Source organism: Vicugna pacos, chromosome 1 (genome assembly GCF_048564905.1).
Source record: "Vicugna pacos chromosome 1, VicPac4, whole genome shotgun sequence".
NCBI lineage: Eukaryota > Metazoa > Chordata > Mammalia > Artiodactyla > Camelidae > Vicugna > Vicugna pacos.
The window spans coordinates 10,044,136-10,064,002 of NC_132987.1; the positions used below are offsets into that span (position 1 = coordinate 10,044,136).

Consider the following 19,867-nt stretch of genomic DNA (forward strand, 5'->3'; position numbering starts at 1 on the left):
GATTTTATGCCTGTTGAACTCAATGGAATTCCAGTCCAGTTCTACTGCTTGCTTCTGGGTTATGAAAAAGTTGAGCTAGATGGTTTCCGAAGTCTTCATGATTGTAACTGTATTTCCAACAACACACGTATATAAAGTAGGATTTGGTTCCTGTTGACTCTGTGGCCTGTCTTTGTGCTTACAAGTGAGTGTGTCGTAAAAATGTAGCTTAGAAGGAGAAGAGGGAGTATACTGTTTTTCCCAGAGGTCTTCCTTCCTGTTTTCCAGCTTCTCTGCTTCTCCCTGCTCACTATTTCGTACCATTATGTCTCTGAAAATTTTAAGCCTGTTGGAAAATTGTGCACTCACTGCAAAACGTCACACGTTGGGAAGATTAAACACGTACACACATACTCTCCTGCATTATGTAATACAGAAAGAAGCAAGGAAATCTCTGGAGTCATGAATTTAACTGAGAGACTCTGCCTTCTTTAATAACTTCTAGAAGGTTAGTTCACCACTGCCTTCCCTGGGGATTCAGCAGTAATTGTTCTGTGTTTAAAATTCTCTTTTCTTCTTGTTTCTTCCTCTTTTCAGTTGTGGACACTGTTAGCAAAGGGTACAAAGTAGATGACAGTAGTGACGTTAAGGTTTGGCAAAAAGATAACTATAGTCAAATGAATTTCTTTTGTCATCTTTGCATCTCAAATCTGGAAAGTGTGACTGAGGGTAAAGCTTCCTCCCATTTATTAAGGACTCATTGACAAAAAGTATAGAATGATTCCTTTTCTTGAAATACCTTAAGAATAAACACCGGACTGGAAAGAAACTGAAGGAGGAAATATTCACAGTCCAGTTCTGCTCGGAGCTGAGTATACAGAATGGATCCATCAGCACTACTACATCCTGACTTCCTAGGATGTTATATTGGACTTTGGTGATACTGATCTTTTAGAAAAAATTACTGGATACAACCATGGGGACCTTGGGAGTTTGTGAAGTACCATTCTCCAGTTGTCTCCTCAAGAGCTGCAGTCCAGGCTTGTTTTCTCAACATTCCCTTGGCCATCAGGGATGCCCTGTCAGCATCAGAGCAGATTCTTCTTTCCTGTGCTCCAGATAATATTGGTCCTTAATATTGCTTCTTTCCCCAATATTAAAGGGTAATATTTATGGGTAAAGAACTTTTTTATAGCGCTATGTTTGCATAGAATGTTACCCCTTCTAGTGGAGAACCTAGCCTTTGGGGATAAGAAAGATGTCCTGGAGGAGAATGCAGCTAAGTTAAGACCTGAAGCACAAAGACAATGTTTAGACCTACGGAGCGTCTTATCCAAAAGCCAAGAAAGAGCCCAGCCCCCATGGAAGTTCTACATGCGATCCCAGTATGTTTGGAGAATGGAGGTGGAAGAGAGGAAGGTGTAAACTGTGACGCCAGAGATGTAAGTTGGAGCCAGATCTTTACGGAAGATGTCGCATGCTACAAAGGAATCTGGCTTGATCTTGAAGGTGTTAGAAGCCAGAGAAAGCAGGGAGACAAGATCCCACTGGAAAGATTTTCTGGAGCTTGCCCTGTCCGCACTTTGGTGGGTGGACTGGGGAAAAGCAAGACTGGGGGCAGGGAAGCCACAAAGGATGCTGGTACCATCACCCCAGTGAGAGGGGATACAGCCAGTGGACAGATGACAAACATGCTATGGGATAGGGTTCTAGTGGTTTGGGGGCACTTAGAGGAGCAGAGGAGGAGGAAGCATTATCCAGGTTAATTCTCAAGTTTCGGACCAGATTGGAGATTCCGTCAGTGTTTGGTAGATTGATTGTCGAAGGAGGATAATGACATACCCAGATCGAAGGTGAGAAAACAGCGGGGCCGAGGTAGAACCCCTAGGGGAGGCAGACATTGAAGAGGTTGTCACTGAAGGGCAGAGGAATCAGAGTGCTACCCTATCAGACGGAGACCCTTGGAGGGAGACCTGGGGAAGAGAGTTTTTTAGGAATCAGGGGACAGAGGCTCCAGGGAGTTTTAATAAAATGAAGACAAAAAGCACTGTTGGTTTTAGCCGCAAATAGGTCAGGGTCTGGCCTTGAGAACACTGAAAACATTTCCCCTCCGCACCCCCGTGTGTTTTTTCTCATTTCTTTCAGGCAGCTTTGTGGCATTTCCCCTCTTCAGCTGGCATTCCTATGACCCTTATCTGCAGCTGATCTGGGCCTGGTCTTTATATTTTCTTTTAACGACCCTTTCCTTCCAGTCTGACACCAGAGAAACACTTATATTACTGTGTTTAACCCTAGAGGCTCAAAATCCCTGCAGCCGTTTACTTCCAAAGAGACTTTGGACATAGGTGCAGCATAGCATTTGTGTGTGGACAGCGTGCCTCCCAGCTGGAAGGAGTGAATTTTCAGCTCCATGGAGTCTGACATATAAGCAGCGATGGCTGGAGCTCCTGAGAAATCCCCCTGTACTGTCTCCTCCTTACCACTCATCCCCATCGATTTTAGGTTCACGTTGGCATGTCCAAGAGCCTCTCCAAAGGCAAATTCCTTGTCCCGTGGAGCCAGGATCCCAAGATTGCTCGGGCATCCTTCCTCTTTGCCTGCTCAGAGTCAGCATTAAATGAAAAGGCAGCAGACACAGCCAGAAACTCTTGGTCTTAGAGTCACAGCTATGACACAGCTCATTGAAAGTATTCAGATATATTTAAAGAAACTTACGATCTTAGACAGAGTGAGCACTTAGTCCTTTTCGTCGTAAATGTGTAACATTTCATACATACATAAGGGCTCCCGCACTGTGGGTAGCAGCATGGAGAGCTGAACACAGTTTATAGCATAGATCCTCTGAAGAATTTCTCCAAGCAGCAACTTTGGGCATTCAACCAATGTGTAATTTGTGAACTGATATTTGCATTTTGATAGATTCATCTACCTGCATTTTATTTTGAGATTTATCTCTGTTAACTGTTTATTTTTCTTCTTTAAAAAATAAAGTCTAAAAATTTAAATAATTAAGGGTGTTGATCATGAAGAATACTGCAAGTGGGAAAACATTGCTTAAAAACCTAATACCTAAAAATCCTGATTGTGAATAAACATTCTATTCCATGAAAAATTGGATTTCCTGGGAGTGGCAGCTATGAATTCTAATGGTCTCCAAAGTTCCACTCTACCTAAATCCTCATCGTAAGATTAGGTCGCTGGGTGATGATGATGATGATGCTGATGGTGGTAGTGGTGGTGGGGATGATGATGGTGATTATGATGATGATGATAGTGATGATGATGGTGATGACAGTGGTAGTGATGATGATGGCGATGGTGATGATGATGATGATGGTGGTGGTGATGGTGGTGATGGTGGTGATGGTGATGGTAGCGATGATGATGGTGATGACAATAGTAGTGATGATGGCAATGGTGGTGATGATGATGGTGATGATGATGATGGTGGTGATAATGGTGGTGATGGTGGTGATGATGGCAGTGATGGTGATGGTGATTAATGTGCACAAGTCCTGTTTTCTAGTCCTGGGAGCTTGACGCCATTGTTAGAAAACCACCAGGCAGTTAACCATTTGAGTGTGTTGGTGAACATCTGTACTATCCAGGGGCATAACCACAACTGTAGTAGCAGCTAACATTTGGAGGCTTACTATTTGGGCCTTTACAGGCCCCATTTTCCAAGCTCTTTAAGTACAGTTCTACTAAAACTTCACAGTTGCTCCATGAAGTTGGTGCTAGAATGGCCCCATTTTGCAGATCAGAAAACTAAGAGAAAGATGACGTATTTATCCAGAGTCTTACAGGTTTTCAGTGGCAGGGCTAGGATTCAGACAGGCACGTCTGGCTCAGAGCCTGTTCTTAGGCTTCAGCCCTGCTCCGTACCGCAGGTGTCCTCTGGCACCAACTTTCATTTGATCGGTTTAAAGGAAAAGCGATCATTAAAAGTGTAAAACAATCTGCAGCATCTGCTTCTCACTTTTTGAGTCCAAAGTATATAAAAGTCCATTCTTCTCTTTTGTATAGATGCAAGTAATTCTGACCTATTAAAAAAACATTCTAATCAGAGTGGGTCTGCAGTGTCTAATACAGATCTCCACCAACTGCATGGAGCTATTGGATTTAAATGTATTAAAATTAAAGGAGATTGAAAATTCACTTCCTCATTCTCATTAGCCTCACTTCAAGTGAGGCCAGATGGCCACCTGTGGCTGGCAGTTACCAGTGGATATGGAGGACTAGAATGTTTCCATCATCACAGAAAGTTTGGTTGGACAGCAGTGCTCAGTTCTGTCAAAAGAACTATAATGTGCAGCACATATGTAATTTAAAATTTTCTAGTAGCCACATTTAAAAATGTAAAAAGAAGTAGTTGAAGTTAATTTTAATATATTTTAGCCCAATATATTCCAGATATTATTTCAACATGTAATTAGCAAGAAGTAATGATGCATTTTGCCTTCTTTTTGCATTGTCATCAAACTTTGGCGTGGGAGGGAAAAGCGAGTAGGAAGGGATAAATTGGGAGTTCAAGATTAGCAGATGCTAACTACTATATATAAAATAAGCAACAAATTTCTTCTGTATATAGCACAGGGATCTATATTCATTATCTTGCAGTAGCCTATAATGAATAAGAATATGAAAACAAATAAATGTATGTATATGTATGACAGAAGTGTTACGCCCTATACCAGAAATTGACACATTGTAAACTGACTATACTTCAATTTAAAGAAAAAGAACAGAACATTAAAAAATTTTTGAGTATGTGTTTTACATTCATAGTACATCTTAATTTGTTTGGGGGTTTTTTTTCGGGTATTACATAATCTTTTTTTTCACTATAAATTCTTTTTTTTTTCTTTTATTGAGGTATAGTTGATTTACAAAATGTAAGTTTCAGGTGTACAATGTAGTGATTTACAATTTTTTAAAGTTATACTCACTTGTAGTTATTACAAAATATTGACTGTGTTCCCCATGTTGTACAATACAGCCTATCTTACACGTAGTAGTTTGTATCTCCCACCACCCCCCTTCTGTTACCCCTTCCCTCTCCCCACTGGTAACCACTAGTTTGTTCTCTGTATCTATGAGTCTGCTGCCTTTTTGTTATTTCACTAGTTTGCGGTATTTTTGGATTCTACATATAAGTGATATCATACAGCATTTGTCTTTCTCTGTCTGACTTGTTTCCCTTAGGATAATGCCCTTCAAGTCTACCCATGTTGCTGCAAATGGCAAAATTTCATTCTTTTTTGTGACTGAGTTGTAGTCCATTGTGTATACGTATCCACAATTTCTTAATCCAGTCATCTGTTGTTGGATACATAGGTTGCTTCCATATCTTAGCCATTGTAAATAATACTGCTCCGAACATTGGGGTGCATGTGTCTTTTCAAATTAATGTTTTTGGTTTTTCCAGTGTATACCCAGGAGTGAAATCACTGGGTCATAAAGTAGCTCTATTTTTAGTTTTTGAGGCACCTGCATACTGTTTTCTACATTGGCTGCACCAGTTCACATTCCCACCAACAGTGTATGAGGGTTCCCTTTCTCCACATCCTGGCCAGCATTCGCTATTTGTGTTCTTTTTGATGATGGCCATTGTGACAGGTGTGAGGTGATACCTCCTTGTGGTTTTGATTTGCATTTCCCTGATGGTCGATGTTGAACATCTTTTCATGATAACACATCTTAATTTGAACAAGCTACATTTCAAGTGCTCAGTGGCTACATGGCCATCATATTTTCCAACACAGTTTTGGATTTTACGCTGGGGTTTCTCAACGGGACATATTAAAATGAGTGTGGGACAAAGGGGGAGTTCAGGGACCACTGCTATAAGCTTCGGGATTTCTAAGATGATGGAGGAGGCCAGATTTCTAAGACTCAGACTGTATATTAGGGAAATAATATTAGCTTTAAATGCATTTTAAAACACCAATCTGTTTTTCAGATAGTTTGTCACTACTAGTTTTTTTCTCAAAAAAAAAAAAAAACCCATAGTTTGGCAGCATGAACCAACTCAGAGTGATACTGTTAACTGCGTTACTTATTCCACTGTTAATATGTGCCTAGACAGCTTACTGACTTCAAAGGCCCAATAAAATTTGGAGTTCTGACTGCAAGCCAGATAAAACTTGGAATGGGCACAAATTGAATGTAAGTTATCTACAGACACTGCCGAGTTGGTGAAGTATCTCCTGCCTTCTACTTCTGAGCTCCTTCTTTGCTGGCACTATTTGGCGACTCCTTAATTAGCCTAAATTAGATAACTAACTGTGATTACCGTTCTTGGAAGGTCATCTTAAAATTTCTCAGAGTGACTCATATATTATATCTGTATTTGGGAAGTGCATCTCTGCACCCTGTTTCATAGCTGTGTACTCTCCTGTGTGTATTTTTCCAACTAAACTTCTTCATCTACCTTGAAGTAATGTTGTAACTGCAAACCTATAATTTAGTCTACCTTTAAGCTCTTCCTTCTGATAAACTTATCTATTTGTACTCGGTCTAATTATAGCTCAGGGCGTAACCATGTGTATTATTCATCTGAATGAGTGAGCTTGTCTGGCAGCCAGGTGCTGTTGGCCAAGTTCTGCTGTCATCTGGCCTGAATGTTGTCTGTACCTCCCTGTCTGCTTCAGGGGAGGTAGGTTCATGGGCACTTGGGGTGGGAATCCTGGACCCCAGTCCCTTGACCACTGCTTCTCAATGTATTTCAGTACTTGGCAATAAATTTGGCTCACTGTGGTTTTGTTTTGCATTTTACTACATCATTTTTAAATAAGAGAAATCAACCCCTAGAAGTTTCATTGAACTCTCCTTCACCTGCCATCTTCATATTTATTTTCTCCCCATCACCCTCTCCAGCTCTGCCTTGTTCCTGGCACAGCTGCCATCATGAATTTAGGTCTGTTTTTCCAGTTCATGTCTTAAAAGACTTTGATACGTATATCCATAAATGATATACAATAGGGTTTGATCTTTCTAGTGGATACAGTAGGGTCACACTGTACATATGCTGCAACTTGCTGTTCTCGCTTAGCATTTTTATACACTTTTGGGCATACTTTATCTTAATATGAAAATTTGATACATGTATGAGAAGATCTCTAACATATAAGTAAGTTATGAAACTTAATAGTAAAACAGGTGACTCCTGGACCCGCCCTACATCCCAAGAAGTAGAGCCTCACCAGAAGCATGGACGTTCCTGTGTTCTACTTCTCCACCCTCTGATGCTACCCAGGAAAATACTCTTTTGAACTTTTTGTATATATCCCTCAACAGTTTATTTTCTTGTTTATTTTTAAACTTTGTAGAAATAGTATCATACCATAACACATTCCTTTTAGACCTGATTTTTCATATAAGATTTTTAAGATTTTTTAGTTTAATTGATCAATGTTAGTCTATATCTTTTCACTGCTGTGTAGTACTCCTTTGGGTGAATTCATCCATTTTTCTGTTGATGGACATTTGTGTTGTTTCCAGTTTTGCTGTTAGAAATAGTCCTTCCATGAACATTCTTATACATGTCTTCTGGTACACGTGTAAAATTTCTTCTGTGGTCTGTACCTAGGAATGCAGTTCCCATGTTGTAATATAGGAGAATATATAGTCACCTTAACTAGGGAAGTCCACATTCTCATCAGCGTGATTGACACACTCATCAGCAAGGATAGGCGTTCTTGTTTTTCCACATTGTCATCAGTGCTTGATTTTTGGCAGTCCTTTATTTTTGCCTGTATATTTTGTAGAATAATATTAAATTGTAATCTCAAGTTTTATTTCCCTGATTTAATGAGACTGAGCATTTTTCATATGATTATTGCCCTTCATGTTTCCTCCTTCTGGAAATGCTTATTTGTGTTTTTTCTAATGGATTATTAGTGTTTTTTGTATTGATTTATAGAAATTTGTGTATTCCAGACTGAAATTTTGTCAATTTTATAGGATCCAAGTATCTTTTCTCAGTTTATGGCTTGCCTTGTCACTCTCTTTAGTCAGACTCTAAAACTTTTGACTTTTGAGTTTAGGTGCTTAATCCATCTACAACAGATTTATATATTTATGGAAGTAGAAATTCAATGACTCTACTGTCCAAATAGAAAACTATTTTCTTAGCCCCATGTGTTCTGACATATATCAGATTTTCATACATGTGTAGCAGAGTTTGAGGAGCTTCTTTGAGCTCCCAAATACATTTTGGAATCAACTTGTCAAGTTTCAATTTTTTTAAAAATTGTTGGGTTTATTGGAATTGCATTGTATCAGTTTGGGGAAAAATGACATCCCCAGGATATTAGCTCTCCCTAACTATAAACTTGGTGTCTTCATTTATTTAACTTTCTTGAGTATATTTCAATATATCTTATAATTTTCTCCATAAAAATCTTATATACTTTTCATGAAATGTATTCATAGGTTCCTTAATATTTTTAATATTATTGTAAAAGGTATTTTAAAATACATTTGCTAATTTTGTCGGTGTACTGAAATGAAGTTGATTTTTGCCTATTGATCTTATATCCAGCTGCTTTACTAAACTTTTTTTTTAAATTTTTTGAGGGGGTAGGTAATTAGGTTTATATATTTATTTCAGTGGCAGTACTGAGGATTAAACCCAGGACCTCTTGCAAGCTAAGCACACACTCTACCCCTGAGCTATACCTCTCCCCACTAAACTTTTATTAAATTTGATACATTCCATGTAGATTTGGGGAGTTTTTCTGTGTACATAAATGCTGCAGATGCTAACAGTTTTATTTCTTCCATCCCAGTCCATAAACCTTTTGTTTTTGCCTTGTGTGTTTCATACCTTGATGAATGTAACCTCTAGTACAGTAAAGAAGAAGTTTCCTACTATTCTTATTTTGCTGGTTTTCATCATGAATGGCTGCTATTAAAACCTGTTGAGTGCTTTTTCTGCACCTAATGAGATTATCAGTTTTTCTACTTTAATGTATCAGGTAAATTACATTAATAATTTTCTATTATTAAACTATCCTTGCATTCCCAGAATATCACAACTTGTTTAAAATGCATGCTTTTTTTGGTTTTCTAATTTTTTTAATCTGTCACCATACAAAAATACTACATAATTATTGATTGTATTCCCACACTGTACATTTCATACCTGTGACTCATTTATTTTGTAACTGGAAGTTTGTACCTTTTAATCTCTCTCACTGTTTCTCCCTTCCCCGCATCCCTCTCCCCTCTGACAACCACCTGTTTGTTCTCTGTATCTATAACTGTGTTTTTGTTTAGGTGAATTTGTTCATTTGTTTTGTCTTTTAGATTCTACATATAAGTGAAATCATATGGTATTTGTCTTTCTCTAACTTATTTCACTTGGCATAAAACCCACAAGGTCCATTCATTTTATCCCAAATTGCAAGATTTCATTCTTTTTTATGGCTCAATAATATTCCTGTGTGTGTGTGTGTGTGTGTGTGTGTGTGTGTGTGTGTGTGTGTGTGTGCGCGCCACATCTTCTTTATCCATTCATCTATTGAGCACTTAGGTTGCTTTCATATCTTGGCTATTGTAACTAATGCTGCAGTGAACCATGGGGTTGCATATCTTTTCAAATTAGTGTTTACATTTTCTTCAGATAAATACCCAGAAATGGAATTACTGGATCATATAGTAGTTCTATTTTTAGTTTTTTTAGGAGTCTCCATACTGTTTTCAATAGTAGATGCACCAATTTACAGTACCACCAACAGTGCACAAAGGTTCCCTTTTTTTTCACATTCTCACCAACACTTGTTACTTGTCTTTTTGATGATAGCCATTCAGACAGGTGTGAGGTGGTAACTTGTGGTTTTGATTTGCATTTCATCATTAATGATGCTGAATATGTTTTCATGTGCCTGTTAACCATCTGTATATCTTCTTTGGAAAAATGCCTATTCAGGTCCTCTGCCAGTTTTTTAACAGGTTATATGTTTTTATTGATGTTGAGTTGTATGAATTCTTGAATTTTTTGTAGATATGTAATGAATTTTTGGTAGATATGAACCAATGTCAAATGAAGAAAGAACAAATCTCTGCTGGCAGTAAAATCTTCCCAAGCACTTTAATGGGATTGCCCACTTTGCTACGGGATGTGAGGGGAATTTCTGGCTGTTCAGTGTAGGATTAGCTTGATGTGCCAGGAAGAATATAGGAGAGCTAAATTATAATCTCACTTTGCCTCCTATGAATGTGAGAGAATTAACACAGTTCAGTTGACTTGTGTGGACCTTATTTTCCTCCGTGAGTTTCTCTGCAGCTGAGGGACATATATTTGCTGCTGGTAGCCTTGTGGTTTCTCTTGATTTGCTATTAATCCATCGTCATCATCATCCAACAAACATGTCCTTTGAGTCACTAAGGACAAGGCAAAATCTATTCCTCAAAGAACTTCAATTCTAGGGAGGAGTGAAAAAAGTAAACAATTACAAAACCAGGTATAAAACAAAATGATGCACATTATCTTCTACAGTCACACTGGGTGTGATGTTTGGAGGGTGGGGGCATTGGCAGGTAATCTTTGGGTGGAGAGAGAAAAAGAAGGTTCAGATGGAATTTGATACTTGAGCTGAATCTTGTAAATGATAAGAATTTACTGATTCCCATGAACCTCATTTGTGTTCTTAGTTACCAGAAGGATTTTTTTCCCTCTAGTGTTCCTTCTGAATTTGAAAATTTATCTCTCTGACCCTATGACTATATCACCCTTTTCAGGACTTCAGAAATAATTTTATGCTTTATTAAATACGTGTGCTCCTACCTCTGCTCTGTGGTCCTTGGAATCTTTTGTTTCATGGGTTTAGGGTCATAAACGGCAAAATGGAATCTTCTTGGTTCTGTTTTATTCAGTTATAACAACATGTTTCATTCAGAGAATACTGATCATTTCAACAAGTGAATCATCATATGGAATTAACCTACTAACTTGGGTGTGTATTTATGGAATTGCTCAATTTATTGTTACCATAAATAGATTTTTTTTTAATTCCAAGCTTTATATACTCGCTAAGCACATTTCATTTGTATGTCTTATTTCAGTGCTGGACCCAAAGGAGACAACATTTATGAATGGAGGTCAACCATATTGGGACCCCCAGGATCTGTCTATGAAGGAGGGGTGTTCTTTCTTGACATTACCTTTTCACCAGACTATCCGTTTAAACCCCCTAAGGTCAGTATGAAGTATTCATCCATTTTTAGCAATATATATTGTTGCATATGTATATATATCTATAACTATATTCTTACATATGTACATCTAAGAGTGCATTTCTATTCTGTTAGCCTCGACAACTTCCCAGGGCTGATTGTATGTAAAGGGGAGCAGAATGTGAAAATTACTGTTAATTCCCTCACCCCAGCCCTTCACTCATACTTCATTGCTTTTTCTCATCCTTTCCCACGCCTCCTTTCCATGGGACGTACTTTAATGTGACAGGAGAGAGCATTTTATGAGTGGAAGTAGGACAGGGAGGTTGGGCCAGTGCTGGACCCAGAGTCAAGAGAGCCAGACCTCACCCAGGGGCGAGGGAGCCCCCCCGAGGTCAGGCTTGGGGCACCAGCTGTGAGCTTTGGTGTCTCCATGATTCACCTGCTCACATGAGATGCACACACACTGGAATGGAAAGTGTGACCCACAGAGACTTGAAACTTAGAAACTGTGTCAGTGGATGGACCTAGAGAGTCTCATACTAGGTGAAGTCAGTCAAATACCATATGATGTCACTTATACGTGGTATCTAAAAGAATGATACAAATGAATTTAATTTACAAAACAGAAACAGACTCACAGACATAGAAAACAAACTTATGGTTACCTAGGGGAAAGGGAGGGGAGGGATAAATTAGGAGTTTGGGAGTTAGCAGATACACACTACTATGCATACAATAGATAAATAACAGGGACCTACTATATAGCACAGGGAACTGTATTCAATATCTTGTAATAGCCTATAAGGGAAAAGAATCTGATAAAGAATATATATGTATAAGTGAATCACTTTACTGTACACTTGAAACAAACACAGCGTTGTAAATAAACTGTACTTCATTTGAAGGAAAAATCATGTCAAGAAAACTCAGTAAAGAATTTGTAATAGTCCATTAATAAGAATGACGGGTTAATGAAAATTCATACATAAATGACTGAAGAAAGTGTAAGAATACAGTGTAATCAGAACATGGTCATATTTTTACTTATTTAAAACATGGTCAGATTTTACTTATTTAATACTTTAAGAATTCTTCACATTACTTTCTACTGCCTGTAACTCAGTCATCTGACAAGTTTAAATTCTTTCTCCACTTTGGAAATGAAAAGAGGACCTGGACTCCGTTGGCCACCATACAAAATTCTCATTTGACCTGGCTTAATTTCTCAAGCCAGGAAAGTAAAACCTATTTGAGGTGTGGGTAGGAGTAAATGATTTAAAAAGCAAGACTCAGACTAGACCTTCACCTTGACTTCCTCTGATTCTCCTCTCTCGCTCCCATGTTCCCTCTTTTATTTCCCTCTCTATTCCTTTTTTCTTCCTTTCCATTAATGCTTGGTTATTGCTTTGCTATCAAAGCAAAAAGTAATAACTTTTTAGTATAATTTTACCAAATAGGAAACCGATGCACAGAGAAATGAAGTAACTTGCTCAGGATAATGAGGCAAGCAAATCATGATGTCAGAATTGAACCCAGGAAGTCTGGGTTGAAAGCCCGTGTTCCTTACTACATTGCCTAGTACAGTTTGTCCAGCTGTTGGAGCTGGTGGCACTGTGACCTCCCAGAGCAGCATTTGGTCAGTTTCCAGTGATGAAGCCATAGTATAACTAATCCTTATTTTCACCTTTTCCTGGGCAGAAACCTCATGTCTTAGCCTTCAGCCCATAAATCATCTGCATACCTGTTGCACTGCTGGTGAGGACCTTTCTCAGCAGTCCTTTCAGTAAAGGAAAAACAGATGGGGCAGAGGAGGGAAGTCTCTGATCAGGCAGCTGTGCTGCTTGTAAGTCTGGTGTAGTCTATTCTGTGAAACATGCATCTCAGACAATGTGTGGGCTAACCCAAGTTCCGCATGACAGAAATGTGCAGATTAGACAAAGGTAGGAGGTTGACAATAAAAGGTAAATAAAAGGAAGTAAAACTAATAGGTTAGGTAAAATAATTCCATCTCCAAGAAGGATGGGCTAGAACTCATAAGATGGAATTTCAGTGGCTAAGTGTACAGTATTTCACTGAAAAAAATCAGAAAGAAATAACGATACAGCTGGGAAAGAGAGACTTGCTTTGTTTTTTATATAAATAGAATTTGTGGGCTTTTGACTGAGTAAAATCCTGTGGGAACTTGAGGTTCTTGAAGCCTTGAGGTGATATTCTTAGGAATACAATCTCTGGGACTCTGAACCAGTTCCACAATATCTGGATTGCTTCATTTATTTTTGAGCTCGTCATTTTAAGAAGGATACACAAACTACAATGAAGTATCACCTCACACCAGTCAGAATGACCATCATTAAAAAGTCTACAAATAATAAATGCTGGGGAGGCTGTGGAGAAAAGGGAACCCTCTTACACTGTTGGTGGGAATGCAGTTTGGTGCAGCCACTGTGGGAAACAGTACAGAGATTCCTCAAAAGACTAGGAATAGACTTACCATATGACTCAGAAATCTCGCTCCTGGGCTTATATCCAGAAGGAACCCTACTTCAAAATGACACCTGCACCCCAATGTTCACAGCAGCACTATTTACAATAGCCAAGACATGTAAGCAACCTAAGGGTCCATCGACAGATGACTGGATCAAGAAGATATGGTATGCACGCGTGCGCGCGCGCACACACACACTGAGGTATTACTCAGCCATAAAAAAGAATGAAATAATGCCATTTGCAGCAACATGGATGGACCTAGAGATTATCATATTGAGTGAAGTAAGTCAGAAAGAGAAAGGCAAATACTTTATGATGTCACTTATATGTGGAATCTAAAAACGAGTGATACAAATGAACTTATTTACAAACTGGAAATAGACTCACAGACATAGAAAAGAAACTATATTTTTCTTTCCAAAGGGGAAAGAAGTAAGAGGGAGGGGTAAATTAGGAGTTTAGTTTTAACATGTACACACTACTAAACATAAAATAGATAAACAATAAGGTCCTATTGTATAGCACAGGGAACTATATTCAATATCTTGTAATAACCTATAATGCAAAAGAATCTGAATAAGAATATTTATGTATAACTGAATCACTTTGCTGTACACACTTGAAACTAACATAACATTGTAAATCAACTACACTTCGACAAAAATAAAAAATGTTTAACAAATAAAGGGAATAAAGAAAAAAAAGAAGAGCAAACAAGAATAAGCTGAGAGGGCAGAGTTATTAGCACTGTTGATTTTCTTCACTGGGTCCAGCACTGTCTAGGGTATCCACCATGCCCACCCATTTCTTTTCCAAAACACCCTCGTAAGGCTGGGATGTTCCGTTTCACAGATGAGGAAACTTAGATGAGGCTTACAGAGGTTTTCTAATAATATACAACCAGGAATCTCCTGAACTCGGACTCCAGGGACCAAGTACTTTCCACCGAATTGTACATAGTTACTCTGGAGATGTTTACTAGGAAAAATAGGACGTAGAAGGAATGTGGTATCTGTCCTCTGATGTTTCAGAAACGCTGGTGTGGGTTAGGATTAGACTTGATCCTGGTTGGCTGGATGGGACAGAAATAGAAGCAGGAGGGTGTCAGTTACAGGGAAGCAGATTTCAGTTCTCTGTGAGGAAAATCTGCCCCAGGGTTGGACAGTCTGCTTTTGAATAGCTCAACTTCTGAGACTGGGCTTCCCTTTACTGGGAGTATTCCAAAAAAAAAAAAAAAAAAAAAAGCTGAATTCATACCTGTCAAGAACATTACCAGAAAAAAATCAAATCCCTTCAGTGAATAAATTTGATAAAACAATCTCTTAGGACAAAGAATAATCAAACTTCAGTAATCAAATTCCAATTTAATTGCACACTTAATTCGAAACCTGTGGGAAGTTTTCAAAGCAAATTATCACCACCTAATTTATCAGTTCTAGAAATCGGGTTTTGTAGACAGATGTGATACTCTGAAGGGGGAAAGTATGCAAGTGTCTTGAAAGCTGTTAACTAAAACAAAGACTTAATAATTTTGAAGTACCACACCCATTCTTTCTAGTCTCCTGTTACTCTAAAGAGTCCATATTTGGGGTTAAGTCTTGTTTCTCTTTCTCTGTTGCCTTCATCCTTTGCTCTTTTTCCAGCAACCTTAGCCAAAAGTTTTGATCCATGCAACATTTTCTAGTGTTGGAAATGAAAAATGAACCAACGTAGCCGTAGGTGTCAGAGAGAATTGTTGGTGAGAGCAGAGGCTCACAAATAAATCTTATTGGCTGACTAATTTTTATCAAATATCTGCCATAAAATTAGTCTGTAGCATGACTAAGTCTACAAGATGCCTTTTTCCAAACTCTCATACATAGAATCCTGAGAACTTTTAAATACTGTAGCTCTCAAATATGTCACTTAAAGGTCAGCGGAGCGACTTGGGTGCCTCTTCTCACTGCAGGAGCTTTTAGGGAGTAGGACTCCATCAGTTTGAACATCCCACACTCCAGTCCCTGATTTTTCACGCCCCTAGATGAGCTACTCCTATAATTTCTTCCAGAACTCACCTAAATTCTCATAAGGCAAGCACAGCAAGATTTTAATGATGTGAGTAATATCATTAAACTTAGTATAGTAGTTTTAAATCAGTCAAGTACTGCTTGTACTTTCAAATGCTGTATCTCAGTACAACTTTTAATACATTGATTTTCTTTTATGATCAATATGTTTATGCTTCTTTTACTAAATCTTCAGGAGTTTTGTTTGTATGACACTGGTAGTCGTATCGAATGCCAAATTCTTAGTTGAATACTTCACCACCAATGATAATATTATTTCTCAGAGAAAATATCTGTTTAGTGAAGGAAAAGCATAATCATCACTGGTATGTTCCACAGGGTTTTTTTTTTAATTTTATTATCCATTTTTTCCCTTCCAGTGTTATTGAGATATAATTAGCATAAAACACTGTGTGAGTTTAAGATATACGGCATAACGATTTGACTTGCATGCATCATGAGATGATTCCCACAACAAGTTTAGTAAACATCCATCATCTTACACAGATGCAAAAAAAATTTTTTTTCCCTGTGTTGGGAACTCTTTAGGATTTACTCTCTTAACAACTTTCATGTCTAACATGCAGCAGTGTTAATTATATCTATCATGTTGTACATTACATCCCTCGTACTCACTTATCTTCCAAAGTTTTTTAACACTGTATTTCTTTTTCAGTATAGACATACATTTTAATGTTATAATTCAGATATCCATTTGTGAAGCAGAAATTGTTTTACATCTTATTAGGGATTATATTTTCATATTCATATTATAGATAATTACTCCTGTGCTCCAAAGCTGCACTTTTTTTTAACCTAATGTATAGGTATTTAATTCAGAAACAAAATAATGGAATATGTTTTATTCCTATATTATTTTTTTCTGCTAAAAACACTTTGAAAAGATTGTGACACACTGTGTCTGGTGTTTCATGTCTCAGAGATTCTGACAACATCTGTCCTAACTAAGGAGTCGTGTTAGGGAACAGGTCAGGTCTTTGTTTCCATGGGAGAAAGACATAGACGTAGCCTGTTCATAATTTGGCTTTTTCTGTATCCTTGTGGATCTGGGTATTTTATTTAAAAAAAAAAAAAAAACGGGCCTTCTACTCAGATCTCAGAGTAGGTGGGTGGGAGCATCAAGTGTCGCTTGTTTGTTTTATTATCTCGGTCCACCCCTGCCCCAGCCAGATGTTCTGTCTTGATGCTCAGATCTGTTACTGGAAAGGCTTCTTACCTTGGTAATGGCAAGACGGTTTCTGCCAGGAGGTATTTTCCAAAAAGGAATGATAAAATTTGTGCCTACGATGTTTAAAAAAACAAACAGGAAAACATCAGGCAGACACATTCAGGTGAGAAAAAAAAAACTCTTTAATATTAATTATATCTCAAGGCTCTTTAATATAGTTTGTTCTTCCATTACAAATTGCACCAAATACATGTTAAAAAAAATCTTAACTTCTAAATCATTTCAGATGTATTCTGTTTTATGGTTTGGTTTTGTGTTTTATGAAATTAACTATGGTTTGCTTACTAATGAAAAGTCAGCTAATAGGAGAGGTCTTAACTGCTTTCAGACCATGAAATAGATAATTTAGGTCCATCACATTTTCAAAAATTGTATTTGATTATCCTCATTATATTTAACCTTAAATTGATAGGTCAAGGCTAATTGTGAATAGAGCAGCTAACTAGTTCCACAAGAGACAATGATACCCGGCATTTGAAAGCTAGAGAGAGATCATCACGGAGTTCCATAATTTTATTCTAGCTGGGTTATTATTAAATAGTTGTTTTGACTGCTGTTGCTGCTTCTGCAAAGAGGAAAGTTGACAGTGTCTCCCAGTATTTCAGAGAGAGCTGTGGCTTACACGTGTGAACCCACTGCCCGCTTGTTTGCTTTGCCCTTGGAGAGAGAACACACGGTTGTCATGGAGTGACATGAATTAACTTGTTTTTAACCTGAGTTCATACAGTCGTATAGAGTCTGGCTGGGAATCCAGTGCTTTCACACCTACTACATTGCCTGTTTGACATCTCCAGTCGAACATCCAACAGTCAGGCCCAAAACCAAACCATTGATGACACACCCACCAGCCTTCTGTCAATCCAGGTCCACAAGTCCTCCCCACCTCAGTGAATGGGAACTCCATTTTTCTAGTTGCTAAAGCTAAAAATCTTGCAGTCACCCTTGACTCTTCTCACAGCCACCCAGATCCAGTCTCACTGGCTCGAAATAGATCTTCAGAATAAACCCAGACTCTGAGCATTACTGAGGATCACTCCTTCTGTAACACTCTGGCCCCAGCCACCATCCACTGCTCCCCTCCCCAAGATTATTGAGGAACCTCTTATCTGATCTCCCTACTTCTGCCTTACCCCCTGTAGTGTAGACCTGTACATCAGGTGACCCTTTTATCATGTAAGTCACATCGTGTGGATTCTTTGCATAAAACCTTTCTGTGATTTTCAACTCACTAAGTAAAAGCACACAGATCCTCAGAGACTTACCCTGTTCCCAACATACTTTTAGAAATCGCCAGCTATCACTCTTGACTCAGATGCTCTAAGCAGCTCCTTACACGGAGACTTTCCATTGGCTCTTCCTTCTGCCTGCATTGTCTTCCCCCAGAAATTTGCATGGCCCACTCCATTTCTCCCTCAAGTGTCTGCTCAGACGTCACCTTTTCAGGGAAGATCTTGAGGAACAACACCCGACCTTGTGCTCCTGAGCTCCCTACACCACCACCACCACACTTGCTTTTTCTCCCCAACACTTCTCCCTCCTGGTGTCATGCATCTCTTTGTTTATAACTTTGTTACATTTCCCTTCTTCTGGTTATTAGCATATAAGCTCCGTGAGGCCCAGGGACTTGTCTGTTTTTGTGTCACTTCTGTGTTCCCAGCACCTAGAACAGTGCCCAGCTATTCAGTTAAGAATACAGTAAAAATTTGTTGAATTAGCGAGGAGGGTGTAGCTCAGTGGTAGAGTGCATGCCTAGCAAGCGTGAGGTCCAGGGTTCAATCCCCTGTACCTCCATTAAAGAAAATTTTGTTGAATTAATTTCATCCATACAACTTTGCCTGGGAGACAGTATTTATTCCCTCCCTTCCCCCACCCCCACTTCATAGATCAGAAAACAGAGGGCCAGGGAGGTTGAAGTGGCATGCAGGTCACATAGGAAGTAGGTGGCACTGGAATTCGAACCCAGTCCTGTACCAAACCTTTCATCTCCCGGTTGTAGAGAAAACCTAAATTGCTTGAATCTCTGGAAGAAGGAACACTTGTTCTTAGATTTTACACTCTAGTATAGATGAATTCTATTATGTAATAGGTTCTCTGAACCAGTTTTTTGGGGAGGCCCTTCATATATAGAGATGAATAAGAGACACGCTGGGAAGCAGGGAGACGAGGAAGGAGAGCAGCAGTTAGGGGCCGATCCAGTGGTCCCGGCTAGAAAAGGATGAGGGCTGTGCTTTGGGGGTGAAGACAAGGGGAACAATATGTGAATTCTTTTTTTCATTCCTTTATTGACTAAATACGTGTGTTCCACACGCCAGCCCGGGTACGAAACATGCAGAGGTGGCCCTTATTGCAGAGTTTACATTTGAGGTAGGACAGAACAGGATTTCCCAGCTTCAGCATGACTGATGTTTTGGACAAGAGCCTCCTTTGTTGTGGAGGCCTTCCTTTGCATTGTAGGATGCATGGCAGCGTCCCTGGCATCTACACACTAGATGCCAGCAGCGTCCTGTCTGTCCCCCCCACCCAATTTGTGCCAAACGAAATTGTTTCCAGAGATTGCCACATGTCCCCTGGAGGTCCCCGGAGGACCACCCATGGTTGAGAAGCACTGTTCTACCAGTGGCATCTGTAGCCACTGGTGACTGGTTGAGACATCAGTGAGGATCTCTGGTTTCTCGTCTGAATGACCGGGTGAGGACGTGTTTCCTACGAGGAAACCGCAGGACATATGCGTGGGAAATATTTACCTGGCAGCCTTACAGATCTGCAATTCAAGTGAGTGATGAGCTAGGCATAGAGATTTGGGGATTAAAACCCTAGAATAAATTACCTCACCCCTAAAAATGTGTAGTTTTCAACCCCAGCTTGAATTTTTGGAGCTATAAATTTCCAGAATAGGATTCCCAAAGGGAAGACGTAATTGAAA

The 19,867-nt window shown here is 39.0% G+C and overlaps 1 protein-coding gene across 3 annotated transcripts in view; it reads left to right on the forward strand.

The window, feature by feature from the left end:
- UBE2E2 (ubiquitin conjugating enzyme E2 E2) overlaps positions 1-19,867 on the forward strand; it is a 325,579-nt gene that overhangs the window by 235,236 nt on the left and 70,476 nt on the right. For all 3 annotated transcript variants that reach the window (XM_072948958.1, XM_072949060.1, XM_072949014.1), the window contains one exon: positions 11,050-11,182. In XM_072948958.1, the coding sequence (XP_072805059.1) occupies positions 11,050-11,182 (133 nt within the window). The remainder of the gene's footprint in view (positions 1-11,049; positions 11,183-19,867) is intronic.